The 27,581-nt window shown below is 38.4% G+C and overlaps 1 protein-coding gene across 1 annotated transcript; it reads right to left on the bottom strand.

Moving 5' to 3' along the window:
• On the bottom strand, positions 1–26,936 carry LOC129636047 (glutamate decarboxylase 1-like). Its single transcript, XM_055559316.1, has 14 exons — positions 26,866–26,936; positions 22,199–22,476; positions 19,801–19,891; positions 18,426–18,538; positions 17,986–18,101; positions 16,081–16,160; positions 13,523–13,577; positions 12,715–12,831; positions 11,849–11,913; positions 11,669–11,747; positions 8,426–8,575; positions 1,667–1,774; positions 836–925; positions 1–174 (listed from the first exon to the last, which is right to left on the bottom strand). The coding sequence occupies exons 1-14, from the start codon at positions 26,934–26,936 to the stop codon at positions 1–3; spliced, it is 1,587 nt and encodes a 528-aa protein (XP_055415291.1).
• Positions 26,937–27,581: the final 645 nt, after the last annotated feature.

Raw genomic sequence — 27,581 nt, 5'->3', positions numbered from 1 at the left:
TCATAATTCTTTTCCAAGTCTTTGAATTTCATCAATAAGATAGTCAACATCTGTTTGTCTTGTGGCAGGATTAGAAAAGACCATTCGGAAAAAATTTACTTTGTCCCCACAGGGCTGGTAGCTGAGCATGACTGTACCTTCCACTATCATCTGAGCTTTAATCTTTGGAGCAATCTGTGTATAAACACAAATATCATTAAAAAGAAAGCTTACAAATAAATACTGTTCTACCTCCTAGATGACTACATGACTATCATTAGCTTGAGGTAAATTGCAGGCAATTTAAAACTGTCAGGGATAATTTTTAATAAGCAGCTTACTACAGAAAAAAAGCAGCCTGTTCTAAACACATATTAACACTCTTGCTAGCCCATGATTCACAATTACCAAACTCATAAAATAATGCAAGTGTACTAGAATACATTAAAGAAGGTTGTATGACATTTTGTTTACATTTATATGTCAATCTAGACAGCCATCTTTGGGAGAGAGGTAAAATGAACTAGAGAAAGGAAAAGTAGGAATACCTTCTGATATTCTAACTTTCACTCTCTGAATTATTACAATACAACTTGAGCTTTTCAACAAGGTCACTGTTTTGCAGTGAAATATGGTTTCTTTGTAAATTCTACAGAGGAAAATTCTACCTGTTTAATGTCTTGCACAGCTCCTAAAACAACACTGCGCAGGTGACGTGAGATCACATAACACTCTGCGGTCACTATGGATACTATAGGGCAAAGTGGTGCTGAGACCTGGGGCATGCAGAGGGCATGCACACGTTACTTAATGCAGTATTAAAATCATAACCCCCATATCACACACACAGACTTACCTTTTGCAGTTCTTGATCTCTTTCAAAACTTTTTGGGATGTGTTTAAGTGTTGGTGGGAAATACCAGAAGCAGACATTGGTGAACTCAGGCTAAATCAAAAATTAACACTTTACAAGTATTCTTAAAGTTTCATCTACTTCTTTAGTAATTTTACGAGTATTCTTAAAGCCCTACCTAATTGCTTAATTATCCCAGAAGTATTTTAATTACCCATGCCATCAGGCTGCCAAGGGGCTGACTAGCCCTTGAAGAGGAAGATGGATATAATACTAGCAAAACTCTCAATTTTATCATTAATATCTATAATTTAGTACCTTAGTAATAATTAACCAAGGATTATCAGGTAACTTAAAGACCACTTTTTCTTATGTCACCTACTCTCCAGAAACCCAACTGCATAGTCTTAACTTACAAGAAAAATGCTAGGAAAAATTAAATTTCTCTTGATTAAGTGCCATCAAAATCAGAAAAGCAATTATAACCAAATAGTTTTATCTTAATTTTTTTTTTAATTGAGAGCCCAGTGGGATATAGTCCATGGGATCACTAAGAGTCAGACATAATTAAGGACGCACAAAGGCAAGGCAACTATTAAATTAATCTATTAGGCCCTAGGCCTATAAAAAAAGATAATTTAATGGAAAAGTTTTTAAGATCTAAATGTTTTGCAGCACTTAGATAAAATAAAATGTGTATGATAATTATTGCATGTAACTTTTGAATTATCTCAAAGTGTTAGACAGGTAATAGATTCAAGAAAAAATACTCAGCAAAGACAGAATAGATACATTAAAGTACCACCAAAAAAAGCCCACTAATAGAGTCCTTACCTCTGCATCAAATACAAGCTTAAAGTTATCTTTTTTCTTTAAAACTTTATAGAAGTATTTTGCAAGTTCCATATATCTGTCAATCTGTATCTCAAAGCCATAGGTTCCCTGTAGTTTAAAAAAACATCAAACGCTTTATTCAAGTAAGTACCTTTAAATTAAACTAAAGAAGCTCTTGAAATGTATTAAATCCATTTAAATGTACTTACTTAAATAAATGTGATTATTATCTTACTAACAGTAGGTATCCTCTATTCTCACTGCATTTTATCTCTATCTTCTCAATCTGCTTTTACTCCCAACTGTCTGCGGAACTTGAGGCAAGTTACTTAGCCTTGTTACGCTTCTGTTGCCTAGATCTACAAATGTGTGATAAACACTTTGACATGAGTTTTTAAAATACTTTTACTTATTTGTTTGTTTTTGGCTGTGCTGTTCTCCCTGCTGGGAGGGCTTTTTCTTTAGCTGTGCTGACTCGGGCTGCTTTCTAGTTGTGGGGTGCAGACTTCTTTTGTGTAGAGCACGGGCTCCAGGGTGCGAGTGCTCGAGGGTGCATGTGCTCTAGGGTGCGTGTGCTCTAGGGTGCATGGCTCTCAGGTGTGTGGCCCTAGGGTGTGTGGTTCTAGTGTGCGTGTGCTCTAGGGTGCGTGTGCTCTAGCGTGTGTGTGCTCTAGGGTGCGCGGCTCTAGGGTTTGTGTGCCCTAGGGTGCGTGGCTCTAGGGTGCGTGGGCTTTAGTAGCCATGATCCCCGGGCTCTAGAGCGCAGGCCCAGCTGTTGTGGCTGGCAGGCTCAGCTGCTCCACAGCATGCGGGATCTTTCCAGACCAGGGGTGGAACCCATGTCTCCTACACTGGCAGGTGGAGCCTTTACCACTCAGCCACCAGGGAAGCCCTTGACATCTAATTTTTTATGTCTAGTATGCAGAGCAAATTTCTAAAAAAAATTTTATACAATGCAGTGAGGAACAGAAGAAATATGACAAATAAAGCCCTTGGCATACTGGCTGGCATAGGATATCCTAAAACTAAGAGTTGTTGACCTTTAGCTGTAGCCCAGGTATGTAGGTCAGTGCTTTGCACTCTTGGTTTAATTTGCTCTTAGAGTGCTATAAAGTGGATGGCGAAGGCACGGAGAAACCCACCCATCTCTGTCTCTGTTCGCCTTCTTTCCCTTGGTGATTGCCACTTGTCTCATGGCTCTAAGCAATATGTAAAGGCTGATGACTCTCCCCCTTATATTTCCACCTGAGACCTCATCTCTGAACCTCAGATTCATATGTTTGATTCCCTGTTAATATAACTAACATCTCAAAATGACATGCCCAGAACTGAACTCCTGACCTTTCTCCACAAACTTGTACTTCCCAGTGTTCCCAATCTCCATTCTATCCTTTAGTTGCTAAGGTCCAAACCATCAGCATCTTATCCTTGACTTTCTTCTTTTTTCACACCCACACCCAGTAGAATATTTTGGAAAATTCCACTGGATTTAACTTCAAAAGGTAATTAAATTCTAATATATCTTAACCTATTTGTTGCCACTATGCTGGCCCAATCACCCTCTCCTGCATTACTGACTTTGCTTTCTAATGATCTCTGCTTCTGTCTGTACATCCCAGATATTCTTTGCTGAGGGTACCCATTGCTGGTTACTTTAGGGGTATGCAATGCAGAGCCTCTACAACAATATGAGGTGGCACTTAAGCACCTTCTCAATACTTAGGCTTTTGTGACCAGGCAGACTACTGTCCTTGGGGCCGCAAAGAGTCAGACACAGCTGAGCGCGCACACATACCTGTGTGAACACACGTACCTGTGTGAAAGACACATACCTGTGTGAACACACGTACCTGTGTGAAAGACACATACCTGTGTGAACACACGTACCTGTGTGAAAGACACATACCTGTGTGAACACACATACCTGTGTGAAAGACAGTAGGAAGGAGGCAGGCAGACTGGGAAAGCTTTCAGACTGTGAATAAATATGGCTCTGTGTGTGTGTGTGTGTGTGTGTGTGTTAGTGGCTTAGTCGTGTCTGACTCTTTGTGACCCCAGGGACTGTGGCCCGCCAGGATCCTCTGTCCCTGGGAGTCTCCAGACAAGAATGCTACAGTGGGTTGCCATTCCGTTCTCCAGGAGATCTTCCCAACCCAGGGATTGAAGCCTGGTCTCTCACATTGCAGGCAAATTCTTTACCATCTGAGCTGCCAGGCAAGCCCAAATATGACTCTAAGTGAAGGAAAAAGATGGGCAAAGGTGGAGTGGACGCATCCTAGACTACAATGAAATCTAAGATGTAGGAAGGCCTTTAAGACCTCTTCACGTCAGCTCAGCTATCAGAAACAGTCTCCTGTCTCTCAGGAGTGGTACCCCTTAGCCTCCCTGCCACTCACTGTCAGTCACTGATGGGAGAAAACCGGGAAGCCCAGCCCCAGGGCAAATGCAATCTGACTTTAGAAGAAGCAGATGGGGCTCTTGCACAATTAAGCTCGATAGCTTTCTCCTGGCCAAACAGAGTCATTTTATGAATATAAAACTAGTCCAACTTCTGTAGCAAATCCATCCAAAAAGAGAAGATTGTGCATTAGATTTGCTTTTGGACAATAATCAGTGTTTGTGGAATCTTATATTTCTATATGATTTTCTTATTACTTAGTTTTATAACCTACCACAGTATTTTATGGAATTAATTTTACTTTAAAGAAATATGAATTTCATTAAAAATGGATCCTCTTTTCTGTAATCAATGAAGTATTCATTCTGTAATTACAGCAAATGAGGAAAAAAATATAAATTTTTCACTTATATCTTTAGACTTTCTTCTTAATTCCCATCATCTTGTCAAGAGTATGGATGGAGACTCACCCAGCAAATGTTTAAATATTTAGTAGTTGTAGATCATGCAACAAACTTGCAAGTCAACTCCTCCCTTTCAAGCCTGCCATGGATATTTACCTGAACTTGCATTTTAACATATAAAAATGCTCTTAAATATGAAAATAATTTCCATTCTGCTGTATACTGGAATTTTGTTTCCCTACTCTCAGGAATGGCCTTGCTTACATAATATCTGTTTATACACCTTTTTTTGTAACATAGTTTCCATATGCAAAAGGTGATGAACCTGCTTTTTCATCACTACTCTAGATGAGTTTTAGCATTCCCATGGTGCTATGAATTATGTTAAGAAAGACAATATGGATTTGTGGAAAAATAGATTTTGAATTTGAGAGTCAGCTGTGCTCCTTAGATTGAATTCTCTTCATCCATCAGCAAGTTAATTTCTTTACCTATTTACCAGATATAACCAGCTCAACTGTTGGGACACGTAAGCTAAATTACATAAGTAAAGCTTTGTAGCCTAATCTATGTTCAACGTATGGTAAACCCATGACTACTGAAGATCTATACTATTGAATAGATTTTTTATTATTTCAATGCCTTATTGAAATAATTTAAGGTGAGTTATCAATATATATACACTATTCAAAGTGGGTTTTTTAATGCTTATTTCAAACAAGGTGATTATAAGGTTAGGAAAAAGCAGGTGATAAAAGATAAATTTGTAAGAGAAAATGCGGCCAACGTATTATAGATTACTAAAGAAGGATCTAGAGATCTCTTCAAGAAAATTAGAGATACCAAGGGAACATTTCATGCAAAGATGGGCTCGATAAAGGACAGAAATGATATGGACCTAACAGAAGCAGAAGATATTAAGAAGAGGTGGCAAGAATACACAGAAGAACTGTACAAAAAAGAGCTTCACGACCCAGATAATCACAATGGTGTGATCACTGACCTAGAGCCAGACATCCTGAAATGTGAAATCAAGTGGACCTTAGAAAGCATCACTACGAACAAAGCTAGTGGAGGTGATGGAATTCCAGTTGCTATTTCAAATCCTGAAAGATGATGCTGTGAAAGTGCTGCACACAATATGCCAGCAAATTTGGAAAACTCAGCAGTGGCCACAGGACTGGAAAAGGTCAGTTTTCATTCCAATTCCAAAGAAAGGCAATGCCAAAGAATGCTCAAACTACCACACAATTGCACTCATCTCACATGCTAGTAAAGTAATGCTCAAAATTCTGCAAGCCAGGCTTCAGCAATACGTGAACTGTGAACTTCCTGATGTTCAAGCTGGTTTTAGAAAAGGCAGAGGAACCAGAGATCAAATTGCCAACATCTGCTGGATCATGGAAAAAGCAAGAGCGTTCCAGAAAAACGTCTATTTCTGCTTTATCGACTATGCCAAAGCCTTTGACTGTGTGGATCACAATGAACTGTGGAAATTCTGAAAGAGATGGGAATACCAGACCACCTGACCTGCCTCTTGAGAAACCTGTATGCAGGTCAGGAAGCAACAGTTAGAACTGGACATGGAACAACAGACTGGCTCCAAATAGGAAAAGGAGTACGTCAAGGCTGTATATTGTCACCCTGCTTATTTAACTTATATGCAGAGTACATCATGAGAAACGCTGGACTGGAAGAAACACAAGCTGGAATCAAGATTGCTGGGAGAAATATCAACAACCTCAGATATGCAGATGGCACCACCCTTATGGCAGAAAGTGAAGAGGAACTCAAAAGCCTCTTGATGAAGGTGAAAGTGGAGAGTGAAAAAGTTGGCCTAAAGCTCAACATTCAGAAAACGAAGATCATGGCATCTGGTCCCATCACTTCATGGGAAATAGATGGGGAAACAGTGGAAACAGTGGCTGACTTTATTTTTCTGGGCTCCAAAATCACTGCAGATGGGGACTGCAGCCATGAAATTAAAAGACGCTTACTTCTTGGAAGGAAAGTTATGACCAACCTAGATAGCATATTCAAAAGCAGAGACATTACTTTGCCAACAAAGGTCCATCTAGTCAAGGCTATGGTTTTTCCAGTGGTCATGTATGGATGTGAGAGTTGGACTGTGAAGAAGGCTGAGCGCCAAAGAATTGATGCTTTTGAACTGTGGTGTTGGAGAAGACTCTTGAGAGTCCCTTGGACTGCAAGGAGATCCCACCAGTCCATCCTAAAGGAGATCAGCCCTGGGATTTCTTTGGAAGGAATGATGCTAAAGCTGAAACTCCAGTACTTTGGCCACCTCATGCAAAGAGTTGACTCATTGGAAAAGACTCTGATGCTGGGAGGGATTGGGGACAGGAGGAGAAGGGGATGACAGAGGATGAGATGGCTGGATGGTATCGCTAACTTGATGGACATGAGTCTGAGTGAACTCCGGGAGTTGGTGATGGACAGGGAGGCCTGGCGTGCTGCGATTCATGGGGTCACAAAGAGTCAGACATGACTGAGTGACTGAACTGAACTGAAAGAAGGATCATGAATTTGCCTCTGTGATTCATGTTACAGAACATGTTTTTCTATTTGTGTTTTGTACTAGGAATTCTATATCCACCAAATAAAAATCTAAGCAATTCTTCTGGAGAAGGATAACTCCCTGTGATACACAGAAGAGTCCCCTTGAGATGCAGAGGGTGAGTGATGTGTTGTGGAGGATCAGGTTCCCACTGTGTTAAAGAAGCTGCTGGTTCATGTCAAAGCTTTCATCCTCAGAGGACCTACTGCCTATCTTCCTATAGAGGATTGGGAAGGAGGTGATAGAAATAGCTTCCTAAAAGGATTTCCATTATTTAAGCTAAAAATGATAAACAAGGAGCAGAGGGAGGGTGTAGCACATGTCCTGCTGTTGCCATCTTCGGAGAGGCTGTATCTGTTGTCCTTGACTCTGTGTGCGTGTGTGTGTGTGTATTAGTCACTCAGTTGTGTCCGACTCTTTGCGACCCATGGCCTGTATCCTGCCAGGCTCCTCTGTCCATGGGATTCTCCAGGCAAGAATACTGGAGTGGAGTGCCATTTCTTTCTTCAGGGAATCTTTTCAATCCAGGCATCAAACCTGGGTCTCTTGCATCTCCTGCGTTAGCAGATGGATTTTCTACCACTGCACCACCTGGGAAGCCCTGACCTTGATTCTAAGGTAGATTGAATATTCAGGTAATTAATAAGTGTTCACATCTGGGAATCTATACTAACTTTAAGTGGCTTGACCTATTTCCAATTCCAATTAGAAAAAAAAAGTTTTTTTTTTTTTAAGCCTGCAGGCAAATTTATATTCTTAACAGATTTTACTCCTACCATTTGATAGAATATACATTAATGGTAAAACAAGCTAAAATCTTCTCCACCTCAGTAGAATTTTGAGCTCAGAACGAAGCTTGCCTTTGCAGTTAGAGCCGTTTCCTCTACGGAAGTTTAACAAAAGGACCATAGGGCTCCTCCGGGGGCTCAAGGGTAAAGAACCCTCCTGCGAACATAGGAGACAGGGATTCAATCCCTGATCTGGGGGGATTCCACCTGCCGCGGAGCAAATAAGCCCGTGTGCCACGTCTACCACGCCTGTGCTCTGGAGCCTGCGAACTGCAGCTACCGGGCCCACGCGCCGCAACGACCGAAGCCCCAAGCACCCAGAGCCTGTGCTCTGCAACAAGAGAGGACACTGCACCGAGAAGCCCCGGAACTAGAGCATAGCCCCCCTTCGCCACAACTAAAGAAAAGCCTGCACAGTGGTGAAGACCCAGCACAGCCAAACACAAATAAATAAAATCTAAAAAAGAGAAAAACTTAATAAAATAAAAGGACTATAATTTGGGGAAAGACATCCAAAGTAAGCTCTAAAATATGGAACTAGTTACATCGGGTATCCAAGTACATAGGACCTAATAAAAGATGGCAAATTCCTACCTTTGCCTTCCACATTAACCAGAGCTTAAAGACATCAACATGTCGGCCGCATTGAATAGTTTTATCCCCGGTGTCAAAGTTAATATTGTAGACTTTATCAGGCTGGAAAAGGTATTCAGCCTGCATCTGGTTGCATGCTCCCAGAAGACCCTGAAAAAGGAACGATATATCTACCGTGTGTAAGCCATCCACATCTCAATAAGAAGCCACAACCACTTATTCATTTCAGTTCACTTAGCATTTCTACCTTACAGGCACATTTAAACAGATTTTTTGTTTATTTTATATAAAAATATGTTACTTTCTTAGGATTTTCATGGATTCAGTTGTTCTTTGGATTTAACTGGAACAGTAGATTACCAGTTGTCTATATTTCTTTAACTTTTCTTAAAAACCTTGAAGTTTTGCTGCTCTTTTGAAATTATGTGACCAGCCTGCACTGAAGTTAATTAGAATTGAGTGCCTCGTTCACTTTAAGCTTTCTCATGAATCAACAGTTTAGATGCCAGTCAAGCAAACTGCTCTGATGGCCACGGGAGGCAGAGAATAAAACAGCCCATTTATTTGATTTTGCCCTTTCCTAGCCATTTCCTCTTACATAAAAGGTGTCGAAAACTTTCCTCCTTGGTGTTGAAGAATGGAGAAATACTCCTTTTGAATGATTAAATAATAACCACTAGAGAAATGAAATGTTTTCCATCAACCAGTTGAAAAGAGGCTTTTCTCAAAAGATATGCATCGCCACAGCATAACAAAGGCTAAACCTGCGTGCACTGACTGGGTAGAGTTTAAATCTATACCAACTATAACCTTTTGAATATGAAGCAAATAAGAACGTATTTATCACGTGCCTATTATATGCTGGACACATCACAAATATACCATCTGAACCTCATGGAAGACTTAGGGCATAAGTGCTACTGTTACATCATTTTTATAGATTGAAGAGACAGAAACTTCACCACAGTAAGGAATTTTCAAGATCATATATCTATACAGTGCTAAGTTTGAGAGCTAACAAGAGGGTAGTTCGTCTGGGAGTCTGTGGCAATCCAATTTCCAAGGGAAGAAAACTCACACTCTTATTTAGGAGCGGCTTATGGGTCTAAGGGAAGGATCACAATTGGTGATAAGATTTGAAGTACCGGGGTGAAATAGAGAAGAAAGGATACCTTGCAAAGGAGAGTACTTTGTGTGTGTGTGTATATATATACACAATATACTACATACATATATATGTGTGTACTACATACACTGTTTTAAAATACTTTAGTCTCCAGTTCCTATCTAACAAAATATTAAAGTAGAAGAATACCAGAGTGGGTAGCCATTCTCTTCTCTAGGGGATCTTCCCAACCCAGGGACTGACCCATGGCTCCTGTGTCTCCTGCACTGCAGGCAGATTCTGAGATTCTTGACCGTCTGGCTCAGGAGAATTCCATGGACAGAGGAGCCTGGTGGGCTACAGTCCATGGGGTCACAAAGACTCGGACATGACTGAATGACGAATACGCTACACACTGCAGGGCCCAATTCACACATGAGAAATATTTTCCCTGTAGTTTACTTCAAACTTGGACTTAAATATTTTGTCAGGAACTAGAAACTAAAATGTTTTAAAACAGTGTAAACAATGTGAGTTTTAACTATAGTTTCTTAGATAAAGACTGTGTGTGTGCTCGGTTGAGTCTGACTCTTTGCAACCCCATGGACTATAGCCCACCAGGCTCCTGTGCCGATGAGATTTCCCAGGCAAGAATGCTGCAGTGGGTTGTCATTCCCTTTTCCAGGGATCCTCCTAAGCCAGGGAGTGAACCCACATCTCTGGCATCTCCTGCATTGGCAGGTGGATGCTTTAGACTGTTGTGCCACCTGGGAAGCCTCTGAGGTAAAAATTAAGCACCTAAAATCTGTCATGCTCTGTGCTGGGACTGTGGATTTGTAGTAAGGAAAAACTCTAGCCTTGTTGAGTTTACAGTCTGGGTTGTAGGAGGCTGAGCAGAGAAGGGCAGGGCTACTTTCACATACTCATTATGAGTGAAGAAATGAAGAAAGACTGCAGAAAATTTGTTTTTGAGCCCTAAACATAAAAGTACCAGAAATCTGCAAGTGGACTATAGACCTGACAGCAAAGTGGAGGGGTTGTTGCCATGCAGCCAATTGAGCAGAAGCTAAAGCAGAGCCAATGGTTCCAGCCTGAATTGCTGAGAACGCCTTGGGTTAGGAGAGAACAAAGATTGTCTTAGAGCTAGAGAAGAAGAGGTGTGTATTTAACACTCAACAGTAAGTGGGGAGTACCAGGTCAGGCAGTTTACAATGGGAAGACAAGCACTTTATTTTTAAATTCAAATCACTGGATTGCTTGTAAGTAAGAGAGAAAGAGAACAAAGCTACAAATGATAGCCACGTGAAGTGTGTCTGCACCTCTGACAGCTAAGCAGAGACAGGGAATATTCAAATTGAACTTTGTAATTGTATCTCTTCTTGCAGGAGATCATGGGCTTATCTCCTTATGTAGCATTACATTTACTATTTGGCAGAGATAAAATACACAAACTAATAAGCAAAAAATAATTTCATACAACCCATAATTTTTTGCTTTTTATGCTAAATGTACATCACCGTTACTGATAGTTATCCCTACTTAAAACAAGTCTTATTTTGGCCTTACTTGCTGAGGTAACAAATTGGTCAGCAGGCCAAATCTGACTCCAAAGAGACCTTACCTTTGTTCACGGTGTGTTTAGAAGGGAGGTCACGAGTGACCACATTTTCTATCATCTGTTCTATTTCTCACCACTGTCTATTGTCTTATCCCTGATCTCATCCACACATTAACTTACTACCTGTGGCCCTACACCATTGGGTTTTGTGACACTTTAGTCACCCACTGTCAGTGTTAGCTGCTCAGTCACGTCTGCCTCTGAGACTCCATGGACTCTGCCCATGGGATTCTCCAGGAAAGAGTACTGGAGTGGGTTGCCATTTCCTTCTCCAGGGGATCTTCCTGACCCAGGGATCGAACCCGGGTCTCCCACATTGCAGGCAGATTCTTTACCATTTGAGCCACTAGGGAAGCCCAGTGGTTGCTAATTAAGGAGCAGCTTTCCTCTACAGGCCAAATGGTCCTGCACTACATGAATTCAATGAGGCCATAATGATTCTGGTTTTGAACATGCACAATGAACCTAGTCATGACCAAGGTCTCCATTACGTCACTACTCGAAAACAGAGATCACTTACTTTTTCCCGGGTCAGGAGAGCAGAGCACTGAAGGGGCACACCCATGAGTTTGTGGGGGTTCCAGGTCACGGAGTTGGCCCTAGGCGATAAAACAAGTCCTGTTAGTGCTCACGGGCTAAGGAGACAAACAGAAGCCCGAGGAGGCCCTTCCACTTGCATGAGCAGCGGCCCAGTTCTCACCTTTCAATGCCACTGAGTTTATAGGAATGCTTTCTGGACAACAGCAATCCACCTCCCCAAGCTGCCTATAATGGACACAAAGGATTTGTGTGTTTACATTAATGATTTCTTTTTACATAGCACTGACTGCTCTTTCCTATGTTATATTTATTTCAAAAGTTGATGAAGATTTAATTGCTATACTAGATAATTACAAACTTGGCTATAATTGTCTCACTTAAAAGAACCATGCATTTAAATTTTTCCTCCTATGAATTCTCATTATCTCTTCATGAGATAGTAAAGTTTTAGGTTTCTATTGATAATTAATGCAAAGAGACACCTTCTGTATAATTTCCAGAGACAGAATTTTTTAAAAGTTGGCATCAGATTTGGCAATACTACAGAAAAATTAAAATAGCTACCATATTATATAACTTTACATTTGTCCAACTCTAATCAAAGCCAAAGACATTTTTGCACAAAGTCATTGTACTAATAACATCAAAAGTTTTGACTTCCATAACAGCTATTAATTAAGAAATATATATTAGAGTAAGGGGCTAAGTTTCTTTGATTTAAAATCAGGTTTAACTGTTTCTTCAAATTGATCTTCTAAATTGTTGGTTGAATATTGATAGGCATTTAGACTTTTTAAAAAAAATATTGATACATACATAGCTCTTTCTATGGTAGTGCATTGTCTATTTTAAGGTAATTTATGCAAATGAGACTGTTTTTTCTTGATATTTATTCATTATAAAAATTAGAGTTAAAGAGAAATTTTGGTCTTGCTTGTAATGTCAGTTAAGAAATTATGAGGATTGTTCACAGGTAACATTTTTAAAAAAGGGAAATTATGAGCCAGACTCTAGGACATGACTTACATCCACATGCATCCAGAGTTTGTGTATCTCACAAATATCTGCGACGTCATGGAGCGGGTCGAAGGCCCCGAACACGGCGCTGCCAGCTGTGGCCACAGCACAGAAAGGAGTCTGGCCCTGGGGAGGACAAAGGCTGCATCATTCTTACAGTCTCAGGAAGCCCGTTGTTGCTGTTCAGTTACTAACTCATATTCAGATCTTTTGCAACCCCACCGACTATAGCCCGCCAGATTCCTCTTTCCATGGGATTTCCCAGACAAGAACACTGGAGTGGGTTGCCATTTCCTACTCCAGCCAATCTTCTCAACTCAGGGGTTGAACCCATGTCTCCTGAACTGGCAGGCAGATTCTTTACTGCTGAGCGACCAGGGAAGCCCCTGACTAAGGACATTAGATAACTAATAACTTCAAATATTTAGAGGCACCTACAGTAATGGAAAAAGTAGCTTAACCATAAGATGAACAAATATCATTGCCTCTGAGTCTCATTTATTGTTATTTCTCTCTGAATTTATTTTCAGAAAATCATACCACAACAATAAAGATGACTAAACTCCTTTAGTAGTAAATAAACTACTTGATTTACTTTTGGTGATAATTTGTCTTTTGATATTTAACAGAAACAAAATGGTCAGGGAAATATTGCAATGTCATTTAATTATTTCACTTCAGCTTTAGAAGAAATTTCCTACATTTAGAGATTACTTTATTTCCTGTAGCAGTTCTTATCAGTTGCTTGCCACTAATGAAAGTCAGTAAAGAAAATAAAGATGCATTTGCAAGTTAAATATGGAACTTCAGAACTTACCTTTCTTTTAGCTTGTAATATATTTTTCTCTAACTCAGCTGGAATCATCTTTCCCCTTAAAAAGTCAAATACACATTGTTTTCTTATGAGTGAATAAACATATCGATTCTACCAGTTAGAAGAATTAATAATATTCAAGATTAAAAAATTAGTTTTTAGTGACTCCCAAAGGTATTTATAGGTGTGGAAAACAAGCAATAAGCAGTTCCCTAAAACCAAGATAAAATATCATGTTATTTGAATTAAAGGAAGCTGAGTTTACTATTCAATCATCTTAAAATCTGCATTATTTACATATCAGAAGATTCTGATTTTTCTAAGATACATAATGGTTTTCTTCCTTCCTTTTCTTTCTTCCTTTTTTTCTCTAATGATTAACCTTTAATTATAAAGACTTCTTAGGGCTTCCCTGATAGCTCAGTTGGTAAAGAACCCACCTGCAATGCAGGAGACCCCCGGTGGTTTGATTCCTGGGCTGGGAAGATCCCCTCGAGAAGGGATAAGCTACCCACTCCAATATTCTTGGGTTTCCCTTGTGGCTCAGCTGGTAAAAAATCCGCCTGCAATGTGGGAGACCTGGGTTCGATCCCTGGGTTGGGAAGATTCCCAGGAGAAGGGAACAGGTACCCACTCCAGTATTCTGGCCTGTATAGTCCATGGGGTCACAAAGAGTCGGACACGACTGAGTGACTTTCATTTTCATAAAGACTTCTTGGCATTAAGACATAAAAATCAAAGATACAAATTGTTGGGGGGAATGTGGCAAAAATTCAGGTGGTCTCACATTTTTCTTCACAGCAAATTTCTGGGACAAAAAAACAAAAGCCAGTATCTTTCTGCTCCACCCCGTTATCAGACTGAAACACCGTCTTCTTGGAAGCATTCCTCTTAAAGTCTGGAGTCAAGTAAGAATGCCACCACCATCAATATTACAGCATCTTTTTTCTGAAGAAATATCTGCTATCGAGGGAGGTAATCATGATGATAATAGATAGAAACGAAAATAAGAAAAATCCCTAATTCAAGTACATATGCTTGTACACCTGGAATGCCTAACATTGCTTATTGAAAAACTTTTGAAAACTATAAGAATGTTGAGCAATGGGAGGGTTACAATAGTAAATTAGGTTCCTATTTTTTTTAAAACTAATTGTTCTTAATAAACATAGAACATATCCTATTCATAGTAGTAAAAACAGATACAAAATATCTGGGAAAGAGATTCTCAGCAAATGTACAGGGTTTATATAAAGAAAACCAAACAACTTGAAATACATATAGAATGACAAACTTATAAAGCATATTTGCAAAATATTTTATATTCATATATTTTACATTAAAAAATATCTCAATATATAAATATTTTTACAAGCCAATAAATAATAAACTACCAATAAAAAATTGGCAAATGAAAATGAACAGACATATTGCGGTAACACACAGCTGGTTGGTCAGGATACTAGACATATATAGTTCCAAACAACTGAAGGTCATCTTCATTTATCAGAATTTTCAAGTACAGAAGTATTGATAATATTCAAGTTTCTCCCAAGTAGATAAGCATCATTTAACTCAAAAATATTTGAAAGGCAAATGAAAATCTGTATGACATTTAAAGTGTAGACAATCTTTGAACCTGTAATTCAACTTCTAGGGATTCATGTGAGAAATATTCAAATACAGACACTCAAGTATACTTGTATAATTATATTCATTAAATCAGGCCTTCCCAGGTGCTGTGAGTGGTAAAGAATCCACCTGCCAATGCAGGAGACCCAAAAGACTCAGATTCGATCCCTGGGTCAGAAAGATCTCTTTGAGAGGAAATGGCAATCCACTCTAGTATTCTTGCCTGGAAAATTCCACGGACAGAGGAGCCTGGCAGGCTACAGTCCATGGGGTCACAGAGTCAGACACGACTGAGCACACACACATACACACACACACATTCATTTAATCCTTGTCTTTAAATACTTAAATCTAGGTGAAAACCTTTTAAATAAGATATGTGAAATTATATTTACAAAATGGAAAACTCCAAAGTAATTAAAAAAGAATAAGGAAAGTCTGTATAAATTCACAGGCTAAGGTTTCTAAGATATACTCTAAAGCCAAAAAAATTAACAAAATAAGTTGCAGATTGTAACACAGAACTTGAGATGTATACATATATTTAATATGCATCAAAATGATCTTCCAGAATATATGTATTTATAATATAGTTTATTCATTTCAAGAGAAATGGAAATATATTTTTACTCTGTAGATTTCTGATGCATCTGAATTTTTCATCTCCAGACATCATTATACTGCTACTTCAATATGCTGAAAACAAAGTAAAGGCATGCAACACTCTCACTTGAATAGGACTATATCAGTATAGGATATTGTATAGGGTAACTTTGGTGCTTCTTTCATAATTACTTCTAGTTAAAATTATTGAAACTAATCTGGGAAAGTATTCTTGCTAAAAATTGGGATAATAGAAAAATGGGGTTTTAATCTTTATATGAAGCATAATGATCATAAAAATCTTGAGAATGTGTTGAGAAGCATACCTTTCATCACATTTTACTTCAATGACGTTTTCTGTTCCAATGCCAAGCGTTGCTGCAGCCTTTTTTATGGAATAATGACCCTTGGGCAAAAATGAAAACAGGAAAGGCATTAGTTTTCCTGCCTTAAATCATCACTTACACTAGTGCATTACTCAAATTAGGGCATATGTGCATACCTCTGACTGGATCTGTGCATATATAAATACATGTATACACACACACACACACACACACACACACAGAAGTGAGGTTCTCAAGGCATACTTCCAGACCCTTACCATGACGTTAGTTGAGATGAAGAAGCCTGTAGCACCTCTCTCTAGGAGGCACTGTCACTCAGACAACACTTTAAACACAGGACTGTGATTATTCTTATTCTAGTTTTCTGTATCCACATGAATCATGTCATTTGTAAATTTACTGACAATATCCTCCAGGTAAATCCTTGCATGTTATGGACAGCTTTAAGTCTTAAATTTCCAATTTTTTTTAAGAGAAGCCTAAAGAAAGGAATCAATTTTTCCTCTGCTTGTAGTTTTTAATTTTAACTTTGATATCAACTTTGATTTCTTGCCTTCTGGGTGACTACTATCTCATGGCATAGTTTGCATAATATAAACAGAATCAGTAAGATGGAAGTGACAGCTCAAAGATAAACTTTTCCTGGGTTATTTTTAGTTGCCTGGAAAAGACCACATATATGAGAGAAAAGGGAAATTTAAAACCCTTATGATGTTTTCATTTCAATGGAGAATATCAATACATAGATTAAATAGGAAATGATTTTTTTTAAAAAAATGACATTATGGGATTTCAGCTTATTTGCTCATAATATTGAAAAAGTATATGTCAAATGATAAAAATGACATTTATAAATAAGTATCTTTGATTGTATTGTTTTATAGTAAATTACATTAAGTATGCAGCAGTGGGATTTGCCTGGTGGCTCAGTGGTAAAGAATCCGCCTGCAATGCAGGAGACTCGGGTTCAATCGCTGGATCAGGAAGATCCCCTGGGGAAGGAAATGGCAACCCACTCCTGTATTCTTGCCTGGGAAATCCCATGGACAAAGGAGCCTGGCATGCTATTGTCCATGGGGTCACAAAAGAGTCAGACAAGACTTAGCCACCGAACCAAAACAACAATGCAGCAATGGTCCCAATTTGATAATATGTATTTATATAATGCTAATTTGAGTTTAGTAAAGAAAGGACATTGCAGACATAGGGACATTTTTAGAAAATCCAGTGTTTGTTTCCAAGTACTTTTAGGTACAATTCTCATGCTGGGACTTCAATTATATTTTAAGATTATAAATGTTACCATGGTGGAAAAGAAAAGTGGTCAGATTTATCAGAGGGATTAATTGATTTTTTAAAGAAGCTTTGATACTATACACAGATTTGGAACATGAAAGCTAAAGGAGACCTCAGTGGATCTATTGTCAATTTCATAAACATTTGGCTGAGGACATATAAAAACAAAGCTTTCTCTTCAACCAACTTCTTCAGGCCGAACTGGAAAAACAGAACATTAATCACTTTCTTGTTCTCTCCATGTAATGTTAAAAAGAAGCATTAAATATTTGAAATTTTTATGCTTTGATTTTTTTTTTTTTGGTAAAGATAGCAGAATGTTTTATATTTACAATCATATCCTTTTTCTGTTAGTTTCTCCTATATTGAAAAAATTTTTTCCTGAATTATTTGTATTGCTAATCTATATAGTCTGTATAGACTGGAAAGTTGTTTTTCTCCTTTCCAATATCAATATATAGATCCAAACACAGTTTACAGAGTGTTTTTACCGTAAAAGTGAAGCTAATATTCTCAATGTTTAAATTACTTTATCAGTATATCTTAGAAGATTCTTCAAGCTTAGAAAAATCTAGACTTGATACTTACTTGTTCAGAAACAAACAATACAATGCATGGAAGGACTGCCATGCCTCTTGCTTTTATCTCTGGATATTGTTTATAACGAGCTACTAATATACCATAGAGGTTTGATATACTCCCACCTATGGAAGAGAAATTGTGACTGTTAATCTAATTTCAAAAATCTGAAAATGTTGATTGAGACGATTTGAGAGTTTTCTGAAAGTAAAATGGTGCCAAATTACTGATGTCATTTTTAAAATACTCTTCCTTGAAAGTATTAAAGGAAATCACAAAGAACAAAATCCACAACTTTTAGATTTCAAAAAACTCTGTTTATGATTATAGCCAACACTATGGCTTATGAACATTCACATTAGTTCAATGACTCAAAAACAATCATATTAATTTAAATACATTTTTACTTTCTCCTATTATTTCTTTTCACTTATAAACCTTTTTCTTACCAGGTGAAAATATTCCATCTGCTTCTGTTTCTCTCCAGCCAATAATTTCACACATTTTCTTAAGAAGAACTGTTTCCATGACAGTAAATACTGGAGCTATTTCATAGGTAAACCTATAATATATGTATAGAAATTCCACTGTGAATTATATTACATGGAAGAGGATAAATAAAATCATGTTCTAGGTATTCACATCCGTTGATTAAAGAATAATTCAAACGTGTAGAACCATCTCTTAAATCCTTTCTCTCTGCGTTTTTCTACTATTTCTCTATTTAAACCAAAAATCTATACTTTCTTTGAACAGAGAATGATTGTTTCGCAGCAATAGGATTCCAAATAATGGAGTAAGATTTGTAAAATGATTTTTATGTAATAAAATGCATCACATTTTATATATCACAAACGATATAGGTTCGTTAAGGGTCTCCTACATTACAGGTGGATTCTTTACCAACTGAGCTATCAGAGAAGCTCCCCAAAGTGTTACTCTATGTGTGTTCAAATAAAGGGCTACAATCAAACAATGAAAACTAAAACTAGCAATAAACTGTGCAGCTTATTTTTCTTTGCATTTCACATTTATAAAACCCTGTGCACCATTAAGATCCCAGTGACAACTGAACAGGTAAAATAAACCACAGCTTTCCTACACAGTAAAGCAGTCACTTCTGGTAATGTTTAGTTCCTGGTTTTAAAGTTTAAATTTCTACCAGCTATCTCTTTTGATTGTAGTTAAATTATATTAACATCTGAGACAGACTGTTCCTTCCAGTTGCATGTCCAATCACTTCCCTATTCCTTTAAACTTGAAATACATTGCCCTAAAGTGAATTTTACTTCAAAACATCACAGCAGTGTGTCTCATTTCGTATAACTGCAAGTGTTGTTCTGACAAAGGTCAACATTTTTAAGGAATCACATTGGAGCTCGATTTAACTTGAATAGTTTACTTTCTTCACCTTTGAGCAGATTGAAGTTCCAATTAATACTCAGGCAACTTTCCCTACACTGGCGTGTGTCGTTTTTGGACTCTATGCTCTGGGCTTTTCTGGGTAGTATTGCAGTGATTTCAGTCCCGGAGCTGGACTCCCAGTCTGCACACTAATAACTCAGACTAATCAACTGCACTTTACTAATTTACCAGGAAATTCAGATCCTAAGAGTTTCTAGAGAGGTGAGACAGTCCAGAGGACCAGTTAAAATGTCCTCAGGGGACAGGAACCATCTTCTTTGCATTTCTTTCTGGTATCACATATTTGTTTCTGATAGAGCAAACATCCTGTCCAGCAAAACGGAACTTCAACAACTGACACCTTCACTCTTGCTCCGTGTCTCACAGTCTCACGTTCCTTAGATCCAGGAGGATACTCACAGGTTGGTATTTGCGGTGGCTGTCAACCATTCCCCTGCAAGTCCAATCACATCTAGCCCACTGGAGAGCTGGTTAAAACAGCGAGGATGTCCTGGGAAAAAAGACAAAATTGCACATGGCTCAAAGTGTAAACACAGGGCTGAAATGTGGTTAAATTCCATAGCAGTTTCTCAGTGAACAGGTGTTACGGATCGAGTACACGATTTCATTCAGTGAATATTCCTGAGCGATTATCATATGCTGGGAGTGTTCTGGGTATTAGGGCCCAGTGGTCATACAGGGTGGACATAGCCGCCACATGGGGATCTCACTTACTGTTGAAAGAAGGAGACACAATCAAATAATGACACAAGTGTATTTAAGTACAGTAATAAGCAAAAATTATGAAGCAAAGGATCAGGATGTTATAAGACCATTTCTAAGGGGTCAGGAGTAGGAGAGGCAGTCTCCAGAGAAGGCTTTTGGAGGAAGTGATCTTTCAGAGAAGGTCTTAAGTCTATTTCCAAACAGTGGAGGAGGAGGAGCAGCTATAAGAAGGCACCAAAATGAGAAAGGGCTCAAATACCAGAGTGAGGAACCCAACTGAAGTAGAAAGACCGAGGGTGGGGTGTGGGAAGCTACCTCAGTGGATGGGGGAAAGATCACCTAGAAGATGAAATAATTTTCCTTCCAAAGCTGCTTATACATTTTTTGGGTGAAATATCAGGTCCCTAGAGATTATCATACTAAGCAAGAAACACCATGTGAGAGCTGGACCATAAAGAAGACTGAGCACCGGAGAACTGACGCTTTCCAACTGTGGTGCTGGAGGAGACTCGAGAGCCCCTTGGACGTCAAGGAGATCCAGCTAGTCCATCCTAAAGGAGATCAACCCTGATTATTCATCGGGAGAACTAATGCTGAAGCCGCCGCTGCTGCTGCTAAATCGCTTCAGTCGTTTCCGACTCTGTGTGACCCCATAGATGGCAGCCCACCAGGCTCCCCCATCCCTGGGATTCTCCAGGCAAGAACACTGAAGTGGGTTGTCCTTTCTTTCTCCAATGCATGAAAGTGAAAAGTGAAAGTGAAGTCGCTCAGTCGTGTCTGACTCTTAGCGACCTCATGGACTGCAGCCTACAAGGCTCCTCCGTCCATGGGATTTTCCAGGCAGTAGTACTGGAGTGGGATGCCATTGCCTTCTCTGGATGCTGAAGCTGAAGCCCCATTATTTTGGCTACCTGATGCAAAGAGCCAACACGTTGGAAAAGACTGTCATGCTGGCAAAGATTGAGGGCAGAAGGAGAAGGGGGCGGCAAAGGCTGAGATAGTTAGAGAGCATCACAAACTCAATGAACATGGATTTGAGCAAACTCCAGAAGACAATAGAGGACAGAGGAGCCTGGCGTGCTGCAGCCCATGGGATCGCAGAGTCAGACACAACTTAGCGGCTGAACAACAAATATGTGGAATCCAAAATATGACACAAATAAGCTTATCTACAAAACAGAAACAGGATCACAAGCACAGATAATAGACTTGTGATCGCCAAGGAGGAGGGGGTGGAGGACGAACTGGTTTGGGAGTTTGGGGTTAGCAGATGGAGACTGTTACATGTAGGATGGATAAACAGCAAGGTCCTAGTGTAGAGCATAGGATATTCAATATCCTGTAAGAAACCATAATGGAAAAGAATTCTTTAAAAATACAGGCAGCAAAAAAAACATAAATAATTTCAACTATAAAAATATCAGGTTCCTCTTATAATGATCTTTCAAAATTTTATATTAAGGAAGAATCACCAAACACTGCTTGTCAAATTGAACAATCTATATTGAACTCAGTTTAAATTAAGCTTCTCCTCCTTCGCTCCACAATGGATTGTTCTGTGCACTGGTTTTATACTCTATCTTAAAGATAATGTGTGTGACAGCTCTTTGTGAATCTCTGTGTTGCCTCTAGAGTTTTGTTCAAATGTTGTTTGCTCCTGGAAGTACCATTGTTTTAAGAGATTAATAATTAAGTTACAATGATGTCATTTTAATCAGAAAACACTTTCTAAAATATAGGCTGTATATATAAATTATACATATATCTAATTTTAGCATTCTATATTTTATTGAAGTACAGAGATAATAAATCAAGCATCCAGTAATGAATATGATCAAATAAAGCAAAAAATGAAAAAGGTAAATAAAAACTGTATGTTATTTGCCATTGGGATATATCCCTCCAAACCAAAATCATTTTGTTTACTTTCTCTGTTAATTAATAAACAATTCTATATGAAAATACCAGTTTAAAATAAACTAGACAAATGTTTTAAATAAAAATGAATGAAATTAGGGTATTTTTCAATGCAAATGTAAACTTAAGGCTACTCATTCAGTCTCCAGTTCGGAAAAACAGATTTGAAAATTACCTGTTTTTACACCATATTTTAAGGTGTCTGTGCAATCAACAAGCAACTGCTCCAGAGATTCAGGATGGTCAGACAGTTCTAAGTCAAACCCATCCAAACCTTCAAGAAGTTGATGAGGATGATGAAAGTCCAATATTTTACTCTTAACATCAAAAGTTTTCTCAATGTAGTGCAGAAGAATATTTACCACTCGCAGCAGAAAACATTTTGTTAAATCTCCGCCCTCCTTGGATGGCAACAAATCTAGAGAAAAAAGAAATAAACAACAAGGTCTGTTTCTAAAGAGTCAAAGAAAGTATCAGATAGAATTTAATCATAGAAAACTAAAGATATTTGAAGGCCATGTCAAATAGTAAATAAAGCAGCATCTGTCCAAATCCTACAAATAATCTTCATTTTAAGTCCCACTGAATAACACTTTTCACCAAAAAGTAAGCCACTTTAGATTAACGCCACGAAAGTAATTGGCCCTTTAAGCTCTACCAGGTGGTCCTTATTTGACTGTCGTCAAAAATGAGCTGGTAAGTTATACTTTTAAAAGTCAAAGTATACTTATAAAAGTTAGTCTATAGATCTTAAGAAAATCAAAATTACTTCAGTAATATGTAGATAACATAGAATTTTATAAAAAAAATAAAACAAATAACATTTGTTAACAGCATCCATACCTGAAGCATAAGCATTTGATAAATTAGTCATTAAATTCTCAGTGTGATCTTCTTTTATCACTTCTTTGTCAGTTGATTGACAAGGATGAATGGATTTTTTTCTCATCTGTTTTCTATCTAAGTTGAGAAAGAAAATATTTATAATTATTAAAACATGCTAATAAGATGTATTACTGTAATCAAATCTGTAATCAAGTGGATGCCTCAAAAAAACTCATAACATTTGAAATTTTTATTTACATGTGATCTCTGGTGGAGTGGGATAAACTGGAGAGAAGCATGAACTCTACTGAAATTATGTAAGGTTCTTTTATCACCACATAGAGAGCAATGATACAACTCTTACATGTTAGCTTCATATTAGCTTAGCATAGAGGATTAATAATCTAATAATAAAGACCTATCATGAAAGTAAAGTGAAAGTGTTAGTCACTCAGTCATGTCTGACTCTTTGTGACCCCATGAACTGGAGCCCACTAGGAATTCTCCAGGCAAGAATCCTGGAGTGGATTGCCATTCCCTTCTCCAGGGGATCTTCCCAACCTAGGGACTGAACCCTGGTTTCCTACATTGCAACTTGATTCTTGACCGTCTGAACCACTAGGGAAGACCTGTTATCTTTAACTGTAAATAACAATGCCTACTACAGGATAAGATCCTTAAGTGCCTTGCATGTGTATTAACATTTAAGTACATATAACCATATGTACTCGGAGAAGGCAATGGCACCCCACTCCAGTACTTTTGCCTGGAAAATCCCATGGACGGAGGAGCCTGGTAGGCTGCAGTCCATGGGGTCACTAGAGTCGGACACGACTGAGCGACTTCACTTTCACTTTTCTCTTTCATGCTTTGGAGAAGGAAATGGCAACCCACTCCAGTGTTCTTGCCTGGAGAATACCAGGGAGGGTGAGCTGCCGTCTATGGGTTCTCACAGAGTCGGACATGACTGAAGTGACTTAGCAGCAGCAACCATATCTACTACATATTAAGAGTCCTAAGTGCTGTGCACACAATTTGATCCTCACAGTAACCATACAATATAGGAACATTTCCCCAGTATGTCAATAAACAGATTTAAAGAAGTTAAGTAATAGTAATAAACTAACTCTTGTTGAGCACTTATTATGGCCCAGGTACTGTTCTAAGTACTTCACATGTGTCATTCAATTCAATCCTCATAATATAGGCTTATGACATGGATACCATTATTAACAAAAATGGCTTTACATATGGTTGGACTGGAATTTATAGACAAGTGTTTGAATCCAAAGATCAATACATTATCCTCTTTAAAAATTAATATTTGAAAATAATAAGTCTTAGAGTCTTCTTCAATAAAATTGTTAAACCAAATATCCCATCAAGCAAGCTATTTCATTGTTAATATCATTTCATGTCCTGAACAATGTAGGAGAAAAAAGAAAGTACAAACTGATTTATAAAATCTACTTGTTTGCCAATAGTTTTATAGAAAAAACATGAAGTAATCAGAAAATGCCCTGGAGAAGGAAATGGGAACCCACTCCAGTATTTTCGCCTGGGAAATCCCATGGACAGAGTAGCCTGGTGGGCTACAGTCCATGGGGTCACAAAAGAGTCAGACACAAGTTAGCGACTAAAAAACAACAGCAAATCAGAAAAAGATGTATGGCTAAATTTCGTAGCTTCTATTTTGTAAGCTTAGTAGTATTGTTTCAAGTTCTAATGGCGTTTTCTTGAAATAAAATAAGTTACTCCCTTATATAATCCAGATTGCATTTGTTAAGACTGCAGCAAGATTAATTTGGTTTAACTTTTAAGCATTGATACATTTATCAGTTTATAAAACATAAGCATTTTAAATGTTTATATATGACAGACAAAAGTGTTTCAGTATAGCTTTCTCTGTAAATAAAATCCTAATACACGAGAAAATTGCACATAAGAAAAGACAGCATAGATTACAGAAATGTGAGATGATTTTGCAGAGAATTCAGTGTACTTAAAAACAGATTTTCATATTACATGGTGATCCAGTAGACATAAATTAATATTTTGTACAATTTTTTTCTGGAGGAAAATTGCTTTTTCCAAGTTTCAGTGCTATAGACAATGAGTGATAATTGATAATAAATAAATTTTAAAGTACTAAAGCTTTAAATGCATCACTTCTTATACATAATGGAAACAAAAACCACAAAAAAGTGAAATAAAAAAATTCTATACATGAAAGAGTATTACAGAACATTTATTAAAAAGTTATGTAGCAACTAAAAGATTTGATATAGCAAAATAAGAATTATACTCCATTAATAGTTCAACTATGCATTGGCTCTACAACCTGAAATTAAATTAATATTTAATAGCAAAATGCTTGCTTTAAATGCATAAGTAAGACAAAGATTGCTAATATGTTCTGTCAAAATATGTTAATAACTAATAATCATAGAAAATAAACAAGACTTTAGAGTCTGAACTTTTAATTTTCACTTTTTCTCACAAAATTTCAACTTACTTGCCAGGCTATATCCACACTCCTTGAGGTCCATGTACAGTGAAAAAATAATATCTACTTTAAGAGAATTCCTGCAGCCAGAGCACGCTTTGATGTAATGAAAAGAACTTGACTATTAAAGATGAGTAACTGCTGTAATTTATAAGGGACCCTTTCAAGGTTCTTTTTTTTTTTTTTTTTTTTTTTTGATGGCATAGAAATTTGGAGCAGTTCCATTATTTGTAAAAAAAGGCCGCAATACAATGCTCCTATTTGTTTAGAGAATTTACTGAGAGAGAATTGTATGTAAAGGTTAGTTGCTCAGTCATGTCCAACTCTTTGCAACCTCATGGACTGTAGCTCGCCAGGCTCCTCTATTCGTGGGATGCTCTAGGCAAGAATACTGGAGTGGGTTGCCATTTTCTTTTCCAGGAAATCATCTCAACGAAGGGATCAAACCTGGGTCTCCTTTGGAGGTGGATTCTTTACTATTTGAGTTACCAGGGAAGTTATAATTGTATGTATCAGTGTTTAAACATCACTTCTTTTTAAAAGTATGATTTACTGGAAAAAAAATGAATTTCAACTTCCCTTTAACAATTACAACTTTTATCTATAGATTGACAGATAGGTATATTAATATTCTAGGGTACAAACAAAAATAACACATGGGCATATTGATAGTATAATTCACATGTTTGTAACACAGGAATTATTTTCTACTTTTGGATTGAAAATTCTAAAATAACCCAAAAATACATAATGATTGTCATTTCTGAGCCCCATTTCCAGGTGAACCTTTTCTCAAGAATTTGTCAACTAGTCCCTTGGAATTTACAACTATTAAATAACGTGCTGGTCAACATTGCTATTTTTAAAAATTAAGCATCTTTTGAGCATGCTAATGAAAGAACATGAAAAGATGCTGCTGCTGCTGCTGCTGCTGAGTCGCTTCAGTCGTGTCCAACTCTGCGCGACCCCATAGACGGCAGCCCACCAGGCTCTCCCCTCCCTGGGATTTTCCAGGCAAGAGTACTGGAGTGGGGTGCCATTGCCTTCTCTGATGAAAAAATCGGTGGTTCACAAAACAAAAGGACCTGGAAATATGTTAGCTTCTCTTCTGTGCATTTGGTGCAGTCTTCGCTCAGTCATGTCCGACTCTCTGCGACCCCATGGACTGTGGCCTGCCAGGCTCCTCCCTCCATGGGATTCTCCAGGCGAGAATACTGCAGTGGGTTGCCATTTCCTTCTCCAGGATAAAAAGATTCAGTGATGTCTAATTCATTCTGATAATGACAGGGATAAAAATGAGGGTCGTCAAAAGCCATTGACAAACTTCAACCTAATCTGGACCCATTATTACAATCTTTTCCTCATCAAGGATTTCACTAGAGCCTCTAACAAATAAAAAACATTGGATGATTTGAAAAGCATTTTCTCTGTGTCTTTCTTCCTCCTTTCATTGCTTCCAGTAGAACTGACTGATGATTGGAAAGTGACATAAAAGGGGGGAAATGGAAAACATAAGCTTCCCGGGGTCCGTAGCTGCTTTTCCGTTTCCTTCGATGGTCTGCAAACCTTGCTTGTGCCACATCCACCGGGCAGTGCTAAGCCGCTTCCGCTGCGTCCAGCTCTGTGCGACCCCACGGATGGAGCCCACCAGGCTCCTCTGTCCGTGGGACTCCCGAGGCAAGAAGATGGAGTGGGTTGCCATGTCCTCCTCCAGGGGATCTTCCGACCTGGCAGGCGGGTTCTTCACCACTCCTGTCACCACATCCGCTAGGGAAGATTATCTCATTATCTTCACTGAAGATCGGCTCTGCTCTTGACTCCTGGACCCCCGCTCATTTCTCTTCATAAACCCAGCTCTGTCCCTGCCCTGCTTGCTCTGTGAGAACCCCCTCCCTACACAGTTCATCCCACAAAGTCCCCTACCTTCCTCCTCCACCTCCTCCTCCTCCTCACCCGCTCCTTCCCCACACACTGACCAGGGCACTCTGGCTCGGAAGGGCTCGGACAATCCCGGTTCTGAGGAAACGGGTCTCCCCCACAGAGTATTCTCTGTCACTCTATTTCTTCCCCTTCATGTCCTGACAATGAGACCTTTATTTCTAAACTCACAGCGTGAAGCTGACCCTCCCCACCCCAAGGGGAAATTAATGTTTCTATTTTTTTCACTTGATTCAAATTTTATACATTTGTAAAACATATATAAATTGAAATGAAAACTCAATAATTT

This window comes from Bubalus kerabau, chromosome 21 (genome assembly GCF_029407905.1).
Source record: "Bubalus kerabau isolate K-KA32 ecotype Philippines breed swamp buffalo chromosome 21, PCC_UOA_SB_1v2, whole genome shotgun sequence".
Lineage (NCBI taxonomy): Eukaryota > Metazoa > Chordata > Mammalia > Artiodactyla > Bovidae > Bubalus > Bubalus kerabau.
This window is presented reverse-complemented; position numbering and strand designations above follow the sequence as displayed.

Excerpts from the sequence above, each read along its gene's own strand:
- LOC129636047 (XM_055559316.1), bottom strand. The coding sequence starts at position 26,936 with ATGTGGCACAAGCAAGGTTTGCAGACCATCGAAGGAAACGGAAAAGCA. Across the intron at positions 11,748-11,848 it reads AAACTCAGTGGCATTGAAAG|GGCCAACTCCGTGACCTGGA; the intron begins GTGAGAACTGGG and ends TTTATCGCCTAG. Across the intron at positions 1,775-8,425 it reads GGTTAATGTGGAAGGCAAAG|GGAACCTATGGCTTTGAGAT; the intron begins GTAGGAATTTGC and ends TTTAAACTACAG.